The sequence below is a fragment of the Salvelinus namaycush genome, chromosome 5 (genome assembly GCF_016432855.1).
Source record: "Salvelinus namaycush isolate Seneca chromosome 5, SaNama_1.0, whole genome shotgun sequence".
NCBI lineage: Eukaryota > Metazoa > Chordata > Actinopteri > Salmoniformes > Salmonidae > Salvelinus > Salvelinus namaycush.
The window spans coordinates 24,270,927-24,292,565 of record NC_052311.1 but is presented as its reverse complement, the minus strand read 5'-3'; the positions used below and the strand labels follow the sequence as shown (position 1 = coordinate 24,292,565).

Below are 21,639 nucleotides of genomic sequence, written 5' to 3'. Positions count from 1 at the left end.
AAATAATTAAACGGACGTTGGTCAATTAGTTGTTTAACCCAAAAAGTAACCAAGGTTTCGGGTTAATAACTAATGCATGAAAGCTACGCTGTATTCAGATGTCTCCTGGCTAGGGTGAGTCACATTGACTGCTGCAGAATCAGACAGGATGATATGACTCGTGGTGTGTCAGTGTTGTATCAGGCCTGCGTGCGTCTGAGTGCACATGTATTCTGTATCATTGAGCCTAAGGCACTCTGCTTTTATCTGCTGACATGGTGACCTAGAGATATTGACTAAAGTGCAGTTGAGGTAATGGTTGGTTGTTGCAGTAGCATCCGCTTTTTCTTCCTCTTACAGGTTTTATTGATTAGTTTACTTCCTCAACACGAGTGGGAGGGCGGTTAGGGATGAAGGTAGAAGCCTCAAATCATAGATGGAAGCGAAAGAACAGTAACCACAGGTAGTGGCAGTGAAATTAGTGGCAACTTTGTACTGTTGCTATACCCCATAGTCCAGTCAAGGTCAGTGAATTAAGAGAACCGAGCTTGAAGAGCTGAATCGGGTGTGGAACAAAGGCTTGTGCGCACCCTGCTGCTTATCTTCAGTGAAGACCACTCATGCCTTCATTCATCCCTAAAGGAGAATCCATAACATCCTGTTTCTTAGGAAGGGTGGGGGGGGGGGGGCAGCAATGTTATTGTTCAGCGATACTCACAGCTGACTTCCGATAGGCTTTAAGGCTAAAATATCTTACTGCTTACTTGGAAAGGGTATGATGCAGCGATAAGTCGACTAGGAATCTGCTTAAAGCGACATAGAGATGTTTTTTTTTTATTCTACAGTTGAAGTCGGAAGTTTACATACACATTAGCCAAATACATTTAAACTCAGTTTTTCACAATTCCTGACATTTAGTCCTGGTAAAAATTCCCTGTCTTAGGTCAGTTAGGATCACCACTTTATTTTAAGAATGTAAAATGTCAGAATAATAGTAGAGAATGATTTATTTCAGCTTTTATTTCTTTCATATTCCCAGTGGGTCAGAAGTTTACATACACTCAAATAGTATTTGGTAGCATTGCCTTTAAATTGTTTAACTTGGGTCAAATGTTTTCTATAGGATTGAGGTCAGGGCTTTGTGATGGCCACTCCAATACCTTGACGTTGTTGTCCTTAAGCCATTTTGCCACAACTTTGGAAGTATGCTTGGGGTCATTGTCCATTTGGAAGACCCATTTGCGACCAAGCTTGAACTTCCTGACTGATGTCTTGAGATGTTGCTTCAATATATCCACATAATTTTGCTACCTCATGATGCCATCTATTTTGTGAAGTGCACCAGTCCCTCATGCAGCAAAGCATCCACACAACATGATCCTACCCCCGTGCTTCACGGTTGGGATGGTGTTCTTTGGCTTGCAAGCCTCCCCATTTTCCCTCCAAACAAAATTGTCATTCTGGCCAAGCAGTTCTATTTTTGTTTTATTAGACCAGAGGACATTTCTCCAAAAAGTACGATCTTTGTCCCCATGTGCAGTTGCAAACCGTAGTCTGGCTTTTTTATGGCGGTTTTGGAGCAGTGGCTTCTTCCTTGCTGAGCGGCCTTTCAGGTTATGTTGATATAGGACTCGTTTTACTGTGGATATAGATATTTTTGTACCCGTTTCCTCCAGCATCTTCACAAGGTCCTTTGCTGTTGTTCTGGGATTGATTTGCACTTTTCGCACCAAAGTACGTTCATCTCTAGGAGACAGAACGCGTCTCCTTCCTGAGTGGTATGACGGCTGCGTGGTCCCATGGTGTTTATACTTGCGTACTATTTTTTTGTACAGATGAACGTTGTACCTTCAGGCATTTGGAAATTGCTCCCAAGGATGAACCAGACTTGTGGAGGTCTACAATTTATTTTCTGATGTCTTGGCTGATTTCTTTTGATTTCCCCATGATGTCAAGCAAAGAGGCACTGAGTTTGAAGGTAGGCCTTGAAATACATCCACAGGTACACCTCCAATTGCCTCAAATTATGTCAATTAGCCTTTCAGAAGCTTCTAAAGTCATGACACAATTTTCTGGAATTGTCCAAGCTGTTTAAAGCACCGTCAATTTAGTGTATGTGAACTTCTGACCCACTGGAATTGTGATACAGTGAATTATAAGTGAAATAATCTGTCAGTTAACAATTGTTGGAAAAATGACTTGTGTCATGCACAAAGTAGATGTCCTAACCGACTTGCCAAAACCATAGTTTGTTAACAAGAAATTTGTGGAGTGGTTGAAAAACGAGTTTTAATACGTCCAACGTAGGGTTATATGTAAACTTCCAACTTCAACTGTATCTGGTTGAAACGACTAGAGTGTAAATAGGATAATTTGTCTGTCGGTCTCGTCCAAAAAAAGGTACAGTACCAGTCAAAAGTTTGGACACCTACTCATTCCAGGGTTGTCACAACACAACTGATTGGCTCAAACACATTAAGAAGGAAAGAAATTCCACAAATTAACTTAACGAGGCACACCTGTTGAAATGCTTTCCAGGTGACTACCTCATGAAGCTGGTTGAGAGAATGCCAAGAGTGTGCAAAGCTGTCATCAAGGCAAAGGTTGGCTACTTTGAAGAATCTCAAATATATATTTGATTTGTTCACCACTTCTTTGGTTACTATATGATTCCCTATGTGTTATTTCATAGTTTTGTTGTATTCACTATTATTCTACAATGTAGAAAATTGTAAAAATAAAGAAAAAACCTTGATTGAGTAGGTGTGTCCAAACTTTTGACTGGTACTATATGTCACTGAATGAAGGGTACGTAACAGTTTTCCTTAAATGTGGGTTTATTTCAATCCTGCCCATAGCTGGCAGCACCCAGGCAATCAGCAATTCAGAGGGAAAATGCACACCCAACACACTAGGGTTTAATATCGGGAATGGGTTGACACAATTTTGTGATTTTGCGCCCAAACTCACTCTTCGTTTCCTGCGATAACTGAGAAACTGGTATATTGAGTTATTTCTATGAACAGCAGGATATGAAAGGAATTGTTGTATGCAATGTCTAAATCTGTCTTCTCATGGCTTTCTCTGCTATGAGCAATCAACGCTCAGTGTGTCTGAGTATGTGCACTTTTGTAATAGCTACGTATTGTCTATGCTGAAACTGTACACGCTACCTTGAAATGCATGTAGTAGGCTTATGGTAATAAAATTGGCTCAAAGTTTTTTACAATTCCGCGTCGGTAATAAAGCATCATTTGTTCGACCGCAACTTCTGGGGTAGCTAACTTTAGCTTGGTACCTAGCTAGCCCCAATACAACCAGCCTGAAAACAATGACCTGTAGAAACTGCAGTCATTTTCCCTATTCTTAGCAATGATTTAGGAATCCTTGTAAGTATTAGCTAGGTAGCCACTTGTTCGCCTATTGAAATTGACCTTCAGTTCATTAAAATAAATATTTAAAAAAATAACCGGGTTATGTGTTGTGAAGCTAGCCACAATAAGGATTAGCCACAATAGTGGACTTTGCGTGTAGCCTTCAAAATAAAACTGTAAATGACAGTGATGCAAATGAATACAAATAGTAAAATTATGCCATACTTTTATTTTGAAGGCTAACCGCAAAGTCCACTTCTGGCTTATCCTTATTGTGGCTAGCTTCACATAGATGGGTCCTGCCACCATTAACTTCTTATGGGCTACCGTCCCACCTGGCCAACATCCGGTGAAATTGCAGAGCGCCAAATTCAACCGACAGTATTATAAATATTTAACTTTCATAAAATCACAAGTGTAATACATCAAAATAAAGCTTAACTTCTTGTTAATCCAGCCACTGTGTCAGATTTCAAAAAGGCTTTATGGCGAAAGCCATTAAATTCTGGTTAATTTTCAGAATGAGAGAATTAGGTGAAAATGAGGCGTTGCTTGTTTAAGCCCGGTCCAGCTATACTTGTTAATCTGGATCCCGCTATAGAGGTGAAAGGAACACCACACACTTTCCCTATTTCTCACTTTTTCAATACAGTGGATAAAAAGGGGTATGCCAGGTGTACTCTCTGCCTGAAAGAGATCAATTATGCCAACAAAGGGTATCATGCTCTGCTGGCACATTGTAGAACACATGTCCACAGGCAGAAAGTGTACAATGTAATAACGTGCAGTGTAGCCCAAAGATATGGCTTGTCGTGTTGCACTTGACAGTAACACGTGTGAGTGAGGGGGGATTATTACATTTTTTTACTCAGTCAACGTTATTTTTGCACACATGTAGCCTTGTGCACTTGATCGACGTCGACTATAGTGGCCACTATAATAGAGCAAAAAGAATGCCTTTTTGTTTAATTATATTTCTACTTTAAGATGTGTTGTCCCAAGTGCAATATTTAGGTAGTTGTGTGTGTGGTCACAAGCGTTCTATTATAAAGGCTGTCATGGCTAATTGTAATATTAGTGGGGGGGTTTCTCAAGACTTAAGCGTCATTTGCAGTAGTCTAGGCAACTAATAACATTGGATTGCTCTCTTTACATTTTTTTAGCTGTGAGTTAGGGTCACATGAACCACTAGTTAACCTGCATTTCCCCCGAACAGGGATGGTTTTTGCATGTTTCGGTGCAACAAAGTGTTGCCTTGTTGGGCCCTCACCAGTTTGCATCCCTGTCTTCAACACCAAGTTTATGTAGCTATGTCTAAATCTGGCCTCTATACAAGGGACAATATTGAACAATTTCAATTGCACAACATTTTATAAATTCAATACAAATATTGAAAGCATTTAAGGAGAACTAAAAGGTGTGCAACATGATGGATGATTGAAGCAGAGGCAAAATCAGGAAGTTCAGCCCCCCTTAAACACACACAGCCTAAACCACACTAACGCTTTCACGCTTGTGCTCACTCACACAAACTTCTCATTGTTCCAGTGGCCTCCCAAACGAACAGCTGCGAATTCCCCACTCTCTGTGGTTTACACTCAGACACGCAGACCCACACACCAATGACCAAAAAAACATGCTCAATCACTCACACATTCCTTATTTGTAAATGATAACAAACATTTGGATTTGAGTGGTAATGATGGGTTTCACTAAATGAATGAGACTGTGGAATGCCAGACTGGGTTTTGCTCGCTTTGTGAATGGGTCACTGTGACCGAGGGTTGCCTTGAGATGTTACTGTCTCCATATTGAACCCACAGTTCTCCTACTACGGTTTGTTGTGTCTTAACTAGGGACTTTTGTAGCGATTTGACCCGACACAGTCTGAGGAATGTAAGCTTCACTTTATTTTATTCAGCACTCCTTATCTTCTCCCTCCTCCTCCCCTCTTTCTCTCCTGACTGTAGGGCAGATAACAACAGTTCTGTGCTGCTGTACTGCGTCTTCCCATATAAGGGCATGTGTTACTGGACAAGAGTTTGTGCAGGTGGGCAGTGGCCTTTGGCTGTGTGTTTGTTAAAATGATGTCATCCATCCTCATCACTTCTTCACACCCCTCATCTCTGATTCCTGAACCCCTCTATTCCAAAATAAAACAACCCGCTTGAGAAATATTAATCCCTTTTTTAAACAATAGAAGTTGTATCTCTAGCTGCCTCTTTTGGCCCTGTCTGTCATCCATCCTACCTCTTTTTTAATTTATTTTTTTCACATCCACCATTCCTCTTCTGGAGAAAAAAAAAAAAAAAAAGCAACAAGGGAGCGGAATCGGCCTGTAATAGACGTGGAACGGAATTTGTGTGTGTGGTGAGTCATCAGACGGGAGCCGACGAGGCAGCTAGAGGTACTATTTCTATTGTTTAAAGGGCAGTTCTACTCAGTGATGTCATCACATTCCATGCTGGCCTGATCTCCACCTTTGCTCTCTGTGGCTCGGACACTTTCTCTCACACTATTTTTCTCTCATTCTGCTTCTTTCTCGTTCTCACACACTCAGTCCCCCACAGGTGAAACTGTGAGTCAGCCCCCCCCCTCCCTTCCCATTTCACAATACACCTCTGTTCCTCCTTTCACCTTTTTACCCCTTTGTCAGCACCTCTCGCTCTTTCAATTCAATTTCAGTTTAAGGGGCTTTAGTGGCATGGGAAACAATGTTTACATTGCCAAGCAAGTGAAATGGATAACACACAAAAGTGAAATAAGCTAAAAATTAACAGTAAACATAACACAAGTTCCAAAAGAATAAAGACATTTCAAATGTCATGTCTATATACTGTGTTGTAATGATGTACAAAAGGGAAAATAAATATAAGTTGTATTTACAATGGTTTGTTCTTCACTGGTTGCCCTTTTCTTGTGGCAACAGGGCACAAATCTTGCTGCTGTGATGGCACACTGTGGAATTTCACCCAATAGATATGGGAGTTTATCAAAATTGGATTTGTTTTTAATTTCTTTGTGGGTCTTTGTAATCTAAGGGAAATATGTGTCTCTATGGCCATACATTTGGCAGGAGGTTAGGAAGTGCAGCTCAGTTCCCAACTCATTTTGTGGGCAGTGGGCACATAGGCAGGACTGGCTCTCAAGGGAAGACAGGCTATGGTGGCCTTTCTCAATCGCTAGGCTATGCTCAGTGAATCTGTACATAGTCAAAGCTTTCCTTAATTTTGGGTCAGTCACAGTGGTCAGGTATTCTGCCCCTGTGTACTCTCTGTTTAGAGCCAAATAGCATTCTAGTTTGCTCTGTTTTTTTGTAAAGGCTTTCCAATGTGTCAAGTAATTATCTTTTTGTTTCTCCTGATTTTTAGTTGGGTCTAATTGTGTTGCTCTCCTGGATCTCTGTTGGGTCTGTTTGTGTTTGTGAACAGAGCCCTGGGACCAGCTTGCTTAGGGGTCTCTTCTCCAGGTTCATTTCTCTGTAGGCGATGGCTTTGTTATGGAAGGTTTGGGAATCATTTCCTTTTAGATATTTGTAGAATTTAACGGCTCTTTTCTGGATTTGGATCATTAGCGGGTGTTGGCCTAATTATGCTCTGCATGCATTATTTGTTTTATGTTGTACATGGAGGATATTTTAGCAGAATTCTGCATGCAGTCTCAATTTGGTGTTTGCCCCATTTTGTGAATTCTTGGTTGGTGAGCGGACCCCAGACCTCACAACCACAAAGTGCAATGGATTCTATAACTGATTCAAGTATTTTTAGACGGATCCTAATTGGTATGTTTCTTTAGATGGCTTAGACGGCCCTTTTTGCCTTCACATCGTTCACAGTTTTGGAAGTTACCTGTGGCGCTGATGTTTAGGCCGAGGTTTGTAGTTTTTGTGTGCTCTAGGGCAACGGTGTCTAGATGGAATTTGTGGTCTTGGCGACTGGACCTTTTTTGGAACACCATTTTTGTCTTACTGAGATTTACGGTCAGGGCCCAGGTCTGACAGAATCTGTACAGAAGATCTAGGTGCTGCGTAGGCCCTCCTTTGTTGGGGACAGATGCACCAGATCCTCAGCAAACAGATGTTTGACTTCAGATTCTAGTAGGGTGAGGCTTAAGCTGCATCCCTGTCTCACCACCTGGTCCTGTGGAAAGACATTTTATGTCATGTTTTTCCCCCAACACTACTTTCCATAGCAGGCCCTCATGCCAAATTGAATCAGCCTTTTTTTAATTTATCAAAGCTTGAAGATTTTTCTGTTTTGTTTGTCAGTTAGGGTGTGCAGGGTGAAAATGTGATCTGTCGTACGGTCATTTGGTAAAACTCTTGGTTGCATTTTCCTTTTGGATTAATGTTTTGCAACAGAATCTGAGTATTGATTACACCCCTGCCGTTTCTACTTGTAGAATCGAAATGCTCGTCAGTGGCAGAGAACTTGACTTAGAGCCAATCAGTGTATGCGCTGACAGAGGGAACTTTTCTCAGTGTAAACCACTCCCTTTTCATCAATTGTTAAAATATGCAACTTTGTTGTAGTTTGTTTTTCTAAAGAAAATCTTTACATCTGCTAAGGACTTTTGTCCTAGAAGAAGGAATTTTGTTAGGTTGTTAATGTGCACCTTTTCATTAGTTAGCTAGCTAACGTTAGCTTTCTTACTGAGCCAGGAAGCACAATACACACAACACTAAATGCTCTACCAAGCTAGCAATCTATCAAGATGAAGAAATCATTTAATTCACTCTCCATTATCCCATACGGCCATTTCTCTTGCTACCTGTTAACTAAATGGTTAGTAAAGCCATTTAGCACAACATAGCTAGCTATTCCATTGACTCTCGACAGGTAGCGGCTTTTTAAATATTTTGTATATTTTTTTACAAATCCATTGTGATATAAGGATGTTGCTAGTTATCTAGTTGTAGCAATCTGGTTAGTGTCAACAACGGCTTATTACAAAATAGCTAGCGAGCAACGTTAGTGTAGCTTGCCAGTTAGCGTACCTTAGCAACAGCAGACACAAGCCAAACAAGCTACCGTACTGCCACCTTGTGGCCATGAGTATTTAAAAGAAGCAAATCGGAGGTAAAACTGTTCAATCAAGTTTATTTTATATAGCCCTTCGTACATCAGCTAATATCTCGAAGTGCTGTACAGAAACCCAGCCTAAAACCCCAAACAGCAAGCAATGCAGGTGTAGAAGCACGGTGGCTAGGAAAAACTCCCTAGAAAGGCCAAAACCTAGGAAGAAACCTAGAGAGGAACCAGGCTATGAGGGGTGGCCAGCCCTCTTCTGGCTGTGCCGGGTAGAGATTATAACAGAACATGGCCAAGATGTTCAAAATGTTCATAAGTGACAAGCATGGTCAAATAATAATCACTGTTAACTGTTAACTGACGACTCTCTGGGTACAGGTGCAAAGTACCCATCGGCAGTCAGATTTCCCGATGTGGCTGACCCTTAAACCACAGCTCTTACTCCTGGTTTTCAGTAGCTGTTGAGAGAGGCAGTAGTATACCAAGAGTCCTGTGTCTATGTGTGTCAGACCGAAAGAGACAAAGAAATGTGGTCACCTCGGTCTCCCCATGCCCCTCCCTAGCCAAACCGGTTTGACAGGTGTATGTCTGTGCTTGTTTGTGTGTGGAGCCTTGGTATAGTAACCTTTTTTAAACCAGGAACCAGTGGGTGCATGAGATGTTTTATCAGCAGATAAGAGTAATTACTACCGTCTGAGCCTGTTTGTCTGGCTCTGATAATACTGTATTCCGTTCTATTGTGTGCTCTGAAGAGGCTGGAACGAAAAACAGTGAGGGAGAGGGATGAAAGAGGGGACGTTGACAGAGGGGGAGAGGAGGATGGATTGCGATTGGTAGAGAGAAAAAGGAGCGATGGGGCTTAAGGCGAGGTTGGGAGAGTGAGTGAGAAATGGGCTGGGGGAGGGACGGACCGTACTGGAGGGCATTAAACAAAGGAGAGGAGAGATGGATCCTGGGAGTTGGTGTTCTTGTCTCTCTGCTGACAATGTGTTTTGTCTGGCCCAGACAAGAGCTGCAGTCTCAACTGAACCACAGCTACTATACTGTTAAAGCTAGTGTAATATAGGTGTGTGTATTGTCTGGTGGGATAGCCATTTGGGCTGTTTCACCAAATTAACAGAAATCACATTTTATTGTTCACGTGCAGATGTTATTGCGGGTGTAGCGAAATGCTTGTTCCTAGCTCCAACAGTGCAGTAGTATCTAAAAACAATTCACAACAATACACACATATATAAAAGTAAATGAATGGAATTAAGAAATAAATTAGTGATGCATCGATATGATATTTTTGGTCGATACGATATCCAATAGTTTCCTTGCCAAAAAACCTGATACCGATATCAATTTTTTTTGCAGCCTTTTTAAGCGTTTTAGTACAGTTAAATAGTTAACACACACACACACGGACGCAGTGGTCTAAGGCACTGCATCTCAGTGCAAGATGCGTCACTACCGTCCCTGGTTCGAATCCAGGCTGTGTCACAGCCGGCCGTGATTGGGAGTCCCATAGGGAGGTGCACAATTGGCCCATCATCGTCTGGGTTTGGACGGGGTAGGTGTCATTTTAAATAAGTGGACTTTGCAGTTAGCCTACAAAATAAAAGTATGTCATTAACAGTGATGCAAATGAATACAAATAGATTCATGCCGTAATTGAAAAGATCATGAGGTTTTGGGATGTTATATAAAAATCAACAAAAGACGATAATTTGTTTATTTGAAAAATCTGTTGAAATCACACTTGATGTATTATACTTTAAAATTGCATTGGGGCATACTTATTTCACTGTACAGCCTTACCTATGGGTTGTTGGTCATTGACATGGGGTATGTCTACTCAGTGACACCCAGAGAAAATTAGCATTGCGGGCCTCTGAAACAACTGTGAATTGAGCCACATTTATTGTCAACCTATGTGTATTGAACACTATTCCAGAGGAAAAACAATACTGCGTGGATGTTTTGGAGTGATAACTCTGAAGACATTGGGGGAAAAAATATATTGTGTATTGAGTAGACTGTTAGCCCATGTTATTGATCTCCAATTCTTAGGTAAAGCTGTACAGTGCGATATGAATGTCAATACACACAATAGGCTGACTGGGGAGGTGATTTCACACAGTCGCACTCCCGCGATAAGAGCTACAACGCTAATATTTGCGTAAACTCTTCACAGTTGTGTTCTGTGGGTGTCACAGTAGACTGATACCCCATTTCATTGCTTCACATTTCAACCTTGTTTAACATTATATAGTCTAAATATGGCATGATTCCACCAATTGTAACCTTCTGCATCACATTCAAAGAGGTACTTTTATTTTGAAGGCTAATCCTTATTGTGGCTAGCTACACAACCCGGTCAGGTCAAGTCTCACTAGCCAGGTGACCCTAGCTGGCTGTTTATAACGTTAGCTTCGGGCAACAGGGTTAAGTAGCTGGCTAGCTATTTATTTTCATGAACTGAAGTTCAATTTCAATAGGCGAACAAGTGGCTACCTAGCTAATACTTACTCACAAGGATTCCTAAATCATTGCTAAGAATAGTGAAAATGACTGCAGTTTCTTGTTTTCAGGCTGGTTGTATTGGCGCTAGCTAGGTACTAAGCTAGCTAGCTACCCCAGAAGTTGCGGTCGAACAAATAATGCTTTATTACCAACGCGGTATTATAAACACACAGTTCGTGGCCGGTGTTTGCTTGTTTGGTGACTTTTTTGTACAGCTTTGACAGTGCTACTGATAGTGTGGCGCTTGGCTTGCATGTTGAAATTCAGAACACACAACATTCTATAATAGAACTGTTTATTTGACATTTCAAATTAAAAGCTTATTTAACTTGTCAAAAAACACAGTGTTATTGTCAATCTTTTTTGACACACAAAGACCCAAACGGCGTTCCATAGTATGTTGTGAAGCTAATAGCAGTGACGCTATTACTGTGTAACTCCGGTAGGGCAACATCTGAACAATAGCGCACTTGGTAACGTTAGTGTGTACCGATGCGTGACCAGTCGCGAAAGCCAACATCACCCACGACAGAAAACAGTTGATTGTCAAGTGCAATGAATTCCATTATCTTGGCGTTGATGGATTTCACCTTTGAGTTGTCTTGCTGTTACTCTTTCAAATGGCTGCTAGACTCGTTGACTGCTCCAGCCACACAGCAGACATTGTGGGCTAGGTTAGGAATGCTGTGTTGCACGTATAGCACAATTTTACGTGGCGTCATTACGTTATATAGGTATGCACGCCAACTTTGACAATTTTTTCACATCGCTGTTAAACTAGACATTGGTCCAATACCGATGTTGGCATTTTTAGCTAATATCGGACGATATGTTCACAGATATAGTGTGCATTTTTAATATAAATATTAGTTCGCAATGTCAGTGGCATTGACTAAAAATACAGTAGAATAGAATAAAGCATATACATATGAGATGAATAAAGCAATATGTAAACATTATTAAAGTGACCAGTGATTCCAAGTCTATGTATATAGGGCAGCAGCCTCTAAGGTGCAGGGTTGAGTAACTGGGTGGTAGCTGGCTAGTGATGGTTATTTTAGTCTGATAGCCTTGATAATGCTGTTTTTCAGTCTCGGTGCAGCTTTGATGCACCTGTACTGACCTTGCCTTCTGGATGATAGCGGAGTGAACAGGAGTTAAAAAAAAAAAATCTCAGCGGCACTTGTGTTCAACTCTACATACTCAAGTGTTTAGCAATCATCTTCCTGCAGTCTTAAACGTTTAAATATGCATTTTCACTCTTTCCTTTGTTTCTCTGTCCCCCTCTGCAGTATCTTTTGCCTTATCCATATCCTCCTCTTTCTGGGCCTTGTGGTTTGGCAAACTTAATCTACTCTACCCATGAGCTCCTGCAACTAGGGCTCAGCCTTTGACCTTGGCCTGACCTCTCACCTCTTCTCCAAAGCCACGCCTCTTGGTGAAGGTTTGTATATCTCTGCTTTTTTGCTCTTCTATTTAGTGTTGCACAGAAATACTGAAAATTCTCTACTTTTTCGATACAAAAAAAACTCCTGTTTGTTACGTTCGGGTACTTCTGTCAAATGTGTTTCATGTGAGTCTGTTTCAGTGCAGCCCCTTTATAGCGCGAAGAGCAAAGTACCTGCTCCACTTACTCATTCATTGCTAGAGCTGTCTGGCCTGCTTTGTTAGCATCCCACGCATGCTGCACAGAAGTTAACACACTTGAATAATGCAACACGAAATGTTGAAAATGTTCATTACTGTTCGCAATACCACGTCCATACAGGCGAGAATAGTTTACATAGAGATTTACCATTCAAATTATTACCATTGTTGTTTAGTAGTTTGTTTTTACCAGAGTCAAATTGATTATGATTGTATAATTGATTCATTAATGCATACATGGCTGTCTTTAAACTATTGACTTAACATTTTTCAATTGTGACGATATTGAACTCAAAAGATGCCCAGTGATTGAACAGAGCAGTAGCTGAGTTTCTCTCTGGCTCAAGTGCTATTCTGTGACTGGCTCATACATTGTTTTGGAATCAAGTATAGTGATGGTATCGCGTGTAGTGATAAACCTGGTATTGAAGTTAGTTCTGTTATCGTGACTACATAGTTACCTTTGATAGCTGGTCAAACCTTAGGGATTTCATGAGGTTTGAGGCTTCCTGCTCTTTGCTTTAGTGTTTTTCATACTACTATGGAGGGTGTGTGTGTGGGGTTCCCTTTAGTGTGTGTGTAACGTGGCTCTCTCTGTAGAGTGTAGGAAAATCTGGATACTGCCCAAACATATCTTCATACCGTCCTTCTCTCATCCCGGAAGTTACGGTATTACTGGCTTAGTACTCAAGGGGGTGCCAAAAAACACTGGGTGTCTATTACAGAATGCTAACAAAATTACCACAAGTAGTAGTGAATTTCCATGGAGGCTACTAGCTAAATATGGTAATGAGTGCAAATTAAAATAAACTGAAGTGAAATATATATATATGTATATATGTATATGTATATGTATATATGTATATGTATATGTATATATGTATATGTATATATGTATATGTATATATACATATACATATACATATATATATATATAATGTGTGTGTGTAGGAGCTACCGAATGTAATTATTGTGAGTTTACAAGGACTATTACAAGCGAATGTAAAAAAAAATATTTTCAAATAAAAAATGTACGCATACGTGTCTGAAGGAGCAGCATGTGTACACGCGGTCTGTCTGGAGTCGCTAGGGCAACGGACCTGCCTGCTCTGCTCAGAAGAGGGGGGAGGGGCGGAGAATGGAGATAAAAGAAAATCAAGATATCAGTGTCAGATGTACAAATAACTCATCCAAAGGGCTTTGACTTCTCAAACACGGCAGAAAGCTAGCACACTATGATGACCCGTCACCTTATTAATTAATGCACTTAATTAGATAAGAGCAAGTTAAACTTAGAGGTCGAGTTAACGCCGAACTCTGTGTTTTTCACACAGGAAAAAGGAATGCTTAAGAAATATCTTGCTGCGTTTTTGTAAACGCAGATCTAAAATGCATATTTTAATTTGTGTTCGGCATCACTCATTTTGTGCTTCAGTTGCACTTCTCTACTCGGATGAGAATTCACCGGCATTCTATCAGCGGAATTTCTCTGACTGTGTAGCTTCTTTTGTCGGTGTAGCCAGCCTACTTTTCACCAGTAAAATACAAGATTCATTTTAAGTATGACATTAGAATATAGCCAGCTATATTTCCTATGATAAACATTAGAAATATGGCCATGCATAGTTTTTGCTAAAAAGACCTTTGCTTTTTCATTGTAAGCTCATTTACTTGTGTGACTACCAGCCAAATAGTTGCACTTCTGTTGTCCTCTGAAAATGAAGCTATTTTCTGCCGACTGTGTTGCACTAATGTATTTCCTGTGAAGGAAAACTATAGTTGCCCGTCCCGTCCCTGATCACTTTATTGAAGCATAACACTGAATTTCAATATAAAATGTGACCCTTGTCAGTACACAGCTTGACTCAACTGCTTCCGCTTTTCCCCGTTGTGCTATTTACAAACAAACGCGTGACTGTTCTGGGGAACTACGGTAAGCTTCATAATGTACAATGTGACAGGTGACATGAAGAACGCAATCTGCTTTATCTCCTAACGAATTGCACAATTTGACTGCACGTATTTACTTTAAAAGTATTTACAAATATAAAAATGCATTGAGAAACTTTAAAGAAATAGTTTTGACGGTATTGAAAAATACCCCGGTATACTGCCCAAGCCTTGTAGTGTGTATGGAGCAGTGTGTGTGTGCTCTCTGTAGAGTGTATTGAACAGTATGTGTGTGCGCTCTCTGCAGAGTGTATGGAACAGTGTGTGTGCTCTCTCTGTAGAGTGTATGGAACAGTGTGTGTGTGCTCTCTCTGTAGAGTGTATGGAACAGTGCGAGAGCGCTGCGGCTCTCCTGGAGTCGGTGAGAGAGCAGGAGGTGCAGTTTGAACAGCTGACCAGAGCGCTGGAGGAGGAGAGGAGGAGAGTGAGCCTGCTCAGCCCCCCGTCCCGCCCCCTCCCCCACACACAGGTAACAGCCCAGACCCCATCCACGTCTCCCCAGGGGAGATTGCCTAGGGCTGTTTCTAGATGCCGGCGGAAAGACCAGTCATCCCTCATCTTTCCTTCTATCCAGCCCTCCATCCAGTGATTGCTGTTATCACCCTCCATCCATCGCATCCAACCCCATAATCCATCCCTCCGTACCTCCACTGGTGCCGTGAATTGTGTGGTATCTGAGCGTTGCATTTCAGCCCTTATCCTTTAACACACTACTGTGTGTGTGTTTACATATCTCTACAGCTTTAACAGGCCATGCGTTTTCCATCACGTACCTCTGCATAACGCCGTCACTCACCACCACACTTACTGCACCCCCACACATTCACACAAAACCTTCATACCACCCTTGCATACCTTTGCAGGCCTCTGTCATGTAATTACAGCTATTTTCATCTTTGCCCCAGCATGTTGTGGTCAAAACTGCACCTGAAATGCTGCAGTCAGTTCTCATGCATGCAGCCTCATACTACCACTAAGATCATCATTCTAAACGATACACCGTATCAACTAAAAGAGGAACTGCTTCAAGAACTCATAATATAATTATGTCCTATGTTATGTAATCATGTGTTTGTCCACAGCAGTGAAGTCGCTACGTGTTATCATGAATTTAGAGCCATGATGGGACGTGGAGAAGTCCTCTTTTTTTACTGTGTAAACACAGGCTGTTTGGGAAGGTGAAGGGGTTGCCTTTTTGAAGTTTTTTTTATCATCCTAGCAGGGCTAATTGGTTTAAGGTTGTCCCGTCATTCTCTACCACGCTTAGTCAGTGTGTTAAGCAATGTTTCATGACTGTCACTGGGTGGGTGTTGCCTCTCACGGTTCAGGTGTCTTTGTTTATCTAATTTGACTTCCAAGTTTTAAGTATAATTCCACGTTTAGACAAAAACTTGGTGCTTAACACATCTTGTTAACATAACAGCTTTAGAATGTGAAGGGAAATATGCATTTCCTCCTGTAACAGTGGATGAACAGGCCTGACCCCTTGAGGACAGAGTAGGCACTACACACAGCCACACAGCTATAGCACAGATTGAACAATGAGGCAGATATTTCATCGGATGTATAAATGTGAAGCATCCTCTTGGCGTTTCCACTCACTACCAAATAAGGTGGTGAGGGGAAGCCCAGTGGGCTGGGAAGCCCAGTGGGATGGAGCAAGATGGATTTTGGCCGGCATTTTGCTAATTTTCTCTTTGAAACTTGACCTCCCTGTAGTTTTCTGTTTCCAAAACTAGCATCTGTTACAAACAGTTGACTAAGTTTGAGTGCAAGGGAGAATTGAGTTATTGCACAAGCACACTTCACAGAGTAGGTGCTGTCCAACAGAAATATGCAAATACATGCTAGAACGAGCCAATAGGATCTCACTAGCTTGTGCTTGGCTCTGCCCAACTCCTTACCTACTGATTAATTTGCTCCCATTGGAAACGACACTGGGGTCTATCTTGGGATAGTTATAAAAAAAAATGTGAGTCTGCACTACAGCCATGGACCCACCTTTTTTTGTCCTCCACCCATCTATCCATCCTTCATTGAAGTGGTCTAACATGAAATGAGTGGTGAAAGAAGAAATGGTTTGGGCATTGATTACCTCAAAGGGAGAAGGAAAGGAAGGATACATTTTCAAAGTATTCAATTGTGGCCGATGACTGAGGTATTGAGAGAACAGGGTCTCTTTGGTTGTCATGACGCCAGCAGTGTTCGAGTGATTGTAGGGAGATGTTTTAGCCTAGACTACAACCCAGTTGGATCCTCTATAATGTCTCTAAAGACGCCTGTGGATATGAGTTCTCTTGGTTGACTGTTTCTCTCTCTCCTCCTCAGAACGGGCGTCTGGGGGATGCAGACATAGAACGACTGAAACTGAGTGAGGGATACATTAACGGGACACAGGTCTGTGTGTGATGCTCTGTGTGTGATGCTCTGTGTGTGATGCTCTGTGTGTGATGCTCTGTGTGTGATGCTCTGTGTGTGATGCTCTGTGTGTGATGCTCTGTGTGTGATGCTCTGTGTGTGATGCTCTGTGTGTGATGCTCTGTGTGTGATGCTCTGTGTGTGATGCTCTGTGTTAACAGTACAGGATGGTGGACCCAGCACATGGCGCTCTAGATGAGAGCTACACACCAGAAGGTGATTCCCAGGAAGTACACTCCGCCTTCTCAGACGATGGATCCAATGGACGGCGTGCAGGGAACGGGGTATAAACACACACTTTGTACTGTAACTGAAAATAATTTCCTCCATGGATGACAAACGATTATCTACAACTTCCTGTCTCATGGTGATGTACTTCCTCTTCTGCAGATGAAGGTGATCACCTCACGTACTGTCCTGCCCTCTGATTCGATGTCCATTGACGGGGGAGTGTCTGTCTCGGGCATGGGCGGTTACAGTGCCACTCTGGACCATTCCTACAGGCAGGGTGGAGGGGGGGACTACCCCACAGCCACGGTCCCCAGGAACTACCACTACGGTCCCGCGGGGGGTTATGACGACTACAGGAGTGCCCCGCCTTCTGAGGCCTACGCTAGCCTGAGCAGAGGCACACGCATGGACGACCGCTACAGGTCAGACCACTGCCACTGTCATTAAAGTTTGTGAAAATGCCAAAAAGCACTGTAAAGAAAGAAAAATGCTTGTATTCCTTTGTGAAGATTTCCTATCTTTGGTATAATTGTTCTTTTGTCTCTCTCCAGACCTGCAGATGGGTACAGGACCCTTGACTCTGGGTACCGTGCCCCCAGTAGACAGCAGCTGGACCCCTACGCAGCCCAGCCCCAGGTGGGGCGAGGGGTGAGTGGCATGGGAAGTGCCCTGGAGATGGGGGGCAGGCGCTACGCCCACCAGGGCCACTATGGCATGGAGGATGACCAGAGGAGTCTGGGATATGATGATGTGGAGTACAGTATGGCTCCTCCCACCATGCATCCAGGATACGGCACCATGCCACGACTAGGCCCAGGCCCAGGAGGACTGGACAGACGCAGGCTCAGGTAGACACACACCACTCGGATATGTATGTACAACACACACACACACACACACACCAATTAATTCGCGTCTGATTTGTCCAATTGTCCCTTAGGAGTTGTGAGGACACTTTGGAAGGGGACATGGGAGGAGTCGACCCCTACACCTGGGGCCTCAACATGGAGAGAGGAAGTATGGCGTCATTGGACAGCACCCTGAGGAAGGGTCCGCCCACATCCTGGAGACAGCCGGAGCTCCCTGAGGTCATCGCCATGTTGAACTACAGGCTGGACCCGGTCAAAACCAATGCTGCTGCCTTCCTCCAGCACCTCACCTTTAAGAACGACAAGGTAACACACACACACACACACACACACACACACACACACACACACAAACCTTGTATACTAGCAAAGACACTGATTTGTATTGAAATTATGGATATTACAAGTGTTAAAGTACTGCTGTCAGTGTTTTAGGATGGGTTTGGTGTGTGACCATGTTGGTTATGTAGGTGAAATCGGAGGTGCGTCGTTTAAAGGGGATCCCTTCTCTGGTCTCGTTGCTGGACAACCCCAAGAGGGATGTACACCACTCGGCCTGCGGGGCGCTCAAGAACATCTCGTACGGACCAGACCACGACAACAAGATCGCCATCAAGAACTGTGACGGCATCCCCGCCTTAGTCCGGCTACTGAGGAAGGCCAGAGACCAAGACCTCACTGACACCATTACAGGTAATACTACTGTTCAGTCCCTCCAAGATTTCAAAGGGATTTTTTTGTGCTGTATGCTGGCAAAAATGCTTGATTTTGCTCCGGCAATTCTGTAATTTTGCATAGCAATATGCAATGATTTTTACCAATTTGTGGCGAAAATGCACAGACGGCAAAGTTTGACGTGTGGTTTGATTGAACCATATGCGGTGATTTTGCGGTGAAGAGTTTAAATTACGAGTACTCTTTGTGTACTGCGGTGATGGCTCCGTTTTATGTGTTAATATTGAGATTTGACGTTTTTTATGTGGAAATAGCCCTCATAATATGCAGGAATTTGATTTTGCCCCAATTGTAATCCTGGAATTCTGGAGGGACTGACTGTTATAACTACTCTATTACAGTACTAGTTATGGGACAGGAAAACATTACCGTGTAGTATTCCTACTATACTTCAGCCTTATCACCTCTACTATAATTCCTTATTATTGGTCCCAATCAGAGAACAGAGTCATGAAGATGATGGACGCATCTCCCTCTTCTTCCTCAGGCACATTGTGGAACCTATCGTCTCACGACTTGGTGAAGATGGAGATCGTGGACCACGCGTTACACGCCCTCTCAGACGAGGTGATGGTGCCGCACTCTGGCTGGGAGAGAGGGAGTGGCGGAGGGGAGGAGAGCCTCAAACCACGCCACCTGGAGTGGGAGACGGCCCTCACCAACACAGCTGGCTGTCTGAGGTACGTGGAGGGAGAGGAAACGGACAGCAGGAGATGAACGGACAAAGGGAGTATGTATTGGGGATGTTGAACCCTTAACATTGTAACTATATATTTTTTGTTTTGTTCAGAAACGTGAGCTCAGAACGTAGTGAGGCCAGGCGGAAGCTGAGAGAGTGTGCAGGATTGGTGGACTCACTGATGTACATTGTCCAATCACAGATCAACCGCAAAGATGTGGACAACAAGGTGTTTAACTCAACCCCATAGCTTCTAATCGATTGCTGATGAATTTTACTTGAGTAAGGACCCTTTAAAACCTCCCATCTCCCTGTCTCTGTGCAGTTGGTGGAGAACAGTGTTTGTCTGCTGAGGAATCTGTCCTATCAGGTTCACCGAGAGGTTCCCGGCTGCGAGCGCTACCAGGAGGCCGCACCCCTAAACCAGGGCCCCGCCCCCGGCTCCAACAAGGCCGGCTGCTTTGGCTCACGGAAGGGCAAAGGTCAGTAACTGGTCTGTAACCCCAAAAGGTCGATGTCCGCGCCCCCCCCCCGGAAATCTTATTAGCAAAATAAACATATCTGTTTAAGCTAGAGATCTGTTTTTTCCCCATTGGATGCATCTCAATCAGCGCTAGAGCTTGTCAGACCATGAGTCATCCTGAAAATCGGTCTTTTCATAAAGTCGTCTGTAGCGTCCAAACCCCACACGCGTCTTGGGACTCGTCTGAAGTCAGTCGGTACAGAAGATGTCAAATTCTGTCTGTAGCGTCCACCAGTTTAAAGGTGAGACTCATGAAAATGTTGGTGGTTTTGCTCTAGGATGCCCACAGGCTTCGAGACAAAAATGGATGTGAGTGTATATGGAGACTGTTTCATGACAAAAATAAGGGTTTAAATACACTATTTTTCATGGTTCGGGTTAGGCCCCTTTGTTCCAGTGAAGGGAAATCTTAACGATACAGCATACGATATTCTAGACGATTCTGTGCTTCCAACTTTGTGGCTACAATTTGGGGAAGGCCCCTTCCTGTTTCAGCATGACAATACCCCCGTGCACAAAGCGAGGTCAGTGCTGAAGTGGTTTGTCGACCTGTGTGGAACAACTTGACTGGCCTGCACAGAGCCCTGACCTCAACTCCATCAAACACCTTTGAGATTAATTGGAATGCCGACTGGGAGCCAGGCCTAATCGCCCAACATCAGTGCCCGACCTCACTAATGCTCTTGTGGCTGAATTGAAGCAAGACCCCGCAGTAATGTTCCAACATCTCGTGGAAAGCCTTCCCAGAAGAGTAAAGGGGGGACCAACTCCATATTAATGCCCATGGTTTTGGACTGAGATGTTTGACGAGCAGGGCTTAAACTCTTATGGGTTAAAGGTCATAGTTCACTGTGTGTTCTCTGTGGCTAGAGGTAGAAAGTTTCCCTTAACTCCAGATCTAGGATCAGATCACCCTCTCCCCAGTCCTTACTCATTAAAAGGGCTGTGAGATTTAGACTGACCTTAGATCTGTGGTTAGTGGAAACATAATCCTACTTTGTATGTGATGATTGGGTGCCATGGGCTGGGGTTTGCTCTTGTGGTTCTGATGGGTTTGTGCTTGTTGGTGGCTGGGTTACTATTTCAGTTTTTCACTTTCTCCTTCCCTCCCTCTGTCCTCTACCCATCCTCTTTTTGTGTTCCTGTCCTGTTTAGATGAGTGGTTTTCCAAAGGTAAGATTCTTTTCAGCTGCGTTTATGCAGGTTGCCCGATTCTGATCTTGTTTTTCACTAATTGGTCTTTTGACCAATCAGATCAGCGCTGAAAAATATCTGATGTGATTCGTCAAAAATATCAGAATTGGGCTGCCGTAAACGCAGCCGCCTTGGTGTTGTACTGTACTGTGGCTAAATAAGGGCTTTTCCTAACGCTGGCTGGTCTTAACATTGCCTTTACTGTAAATGGGACGTGACAAACGGAGTGCATGCTGTTCAACTAGTGCATGATACCATGATGTCTTTCTGAGGAGACTCTGCATCTATTAAAGGGCTGAGGTGGAACAGATTCAGATGCGCATAAAATGTATTTTTACATCTACCTCAATCAGAATGAGCTCCAGATCGTTTTGTCCTCTCCTCATCCCCACTCATCATCCTCTCTCTCCAGGTAAGAAGGATGCGGATGACGGGAGTGTGGACCAGGTTGATATTCCGAAGAGGACGATGCCTGCCAAAGGTAAGTCAAAACACCATACGA

The 21,639-nt window shown here is 43.0% G+C and overlaps 1 protein-coding gene across 1 annotated transcript in view; it reads left to right on the top strand.

Moving 5' to 3' along the window:
• The window catches only part of LOC120048086 (catenin delta-1-like), a 42,285-nt gene that overhangs the window by 10,678 nt on the left and 9,968 nt on the right, over positions 1–21,639 (top strand). Inside the window, exons 3-13 of the mRNA XM_038993785.1 lie at positions 14,806–14,957; positions 16,817–16,885; positions 17,068–17,190; positions 17,297–17,559; positions 17,689–17,985; positions 18,078–18,312; positions 18,477–18,699; positions 19,229–19,421; positions 19,532–19,649; positions 19,746–19,902; positions 21,550–21,618. Coding sequence (XP_038849713.1) covers positions 14,811–14,957; positions 16,817–16,885; positions 17,068–17,190; positions 17,297–17,559; positions 17,689–17,985; positions 18,078–18,312; positions 18,477–18,699; positions 19,229–19,421; positions 19,532–19,649; positions 19,746–19,902; positions 21,550–21,618 — 1,894 coding nt within the window. The 5' untranslated portion in view covers positions 14,806–14,810. The remainder of the gene's footprint in view (positions 1–14,805; positions 14,958–16,816; positions 16,886–17,067; positions 17,191–17,296; positions 17,560–17,688; positions 17,986–18,077; positions 18,313–18,476; positions 18,700–19,228; positions 19,422–19,531; positions 19,650–19,745; positions 19,903–21,549; positions 21,619–21,639) is intronic.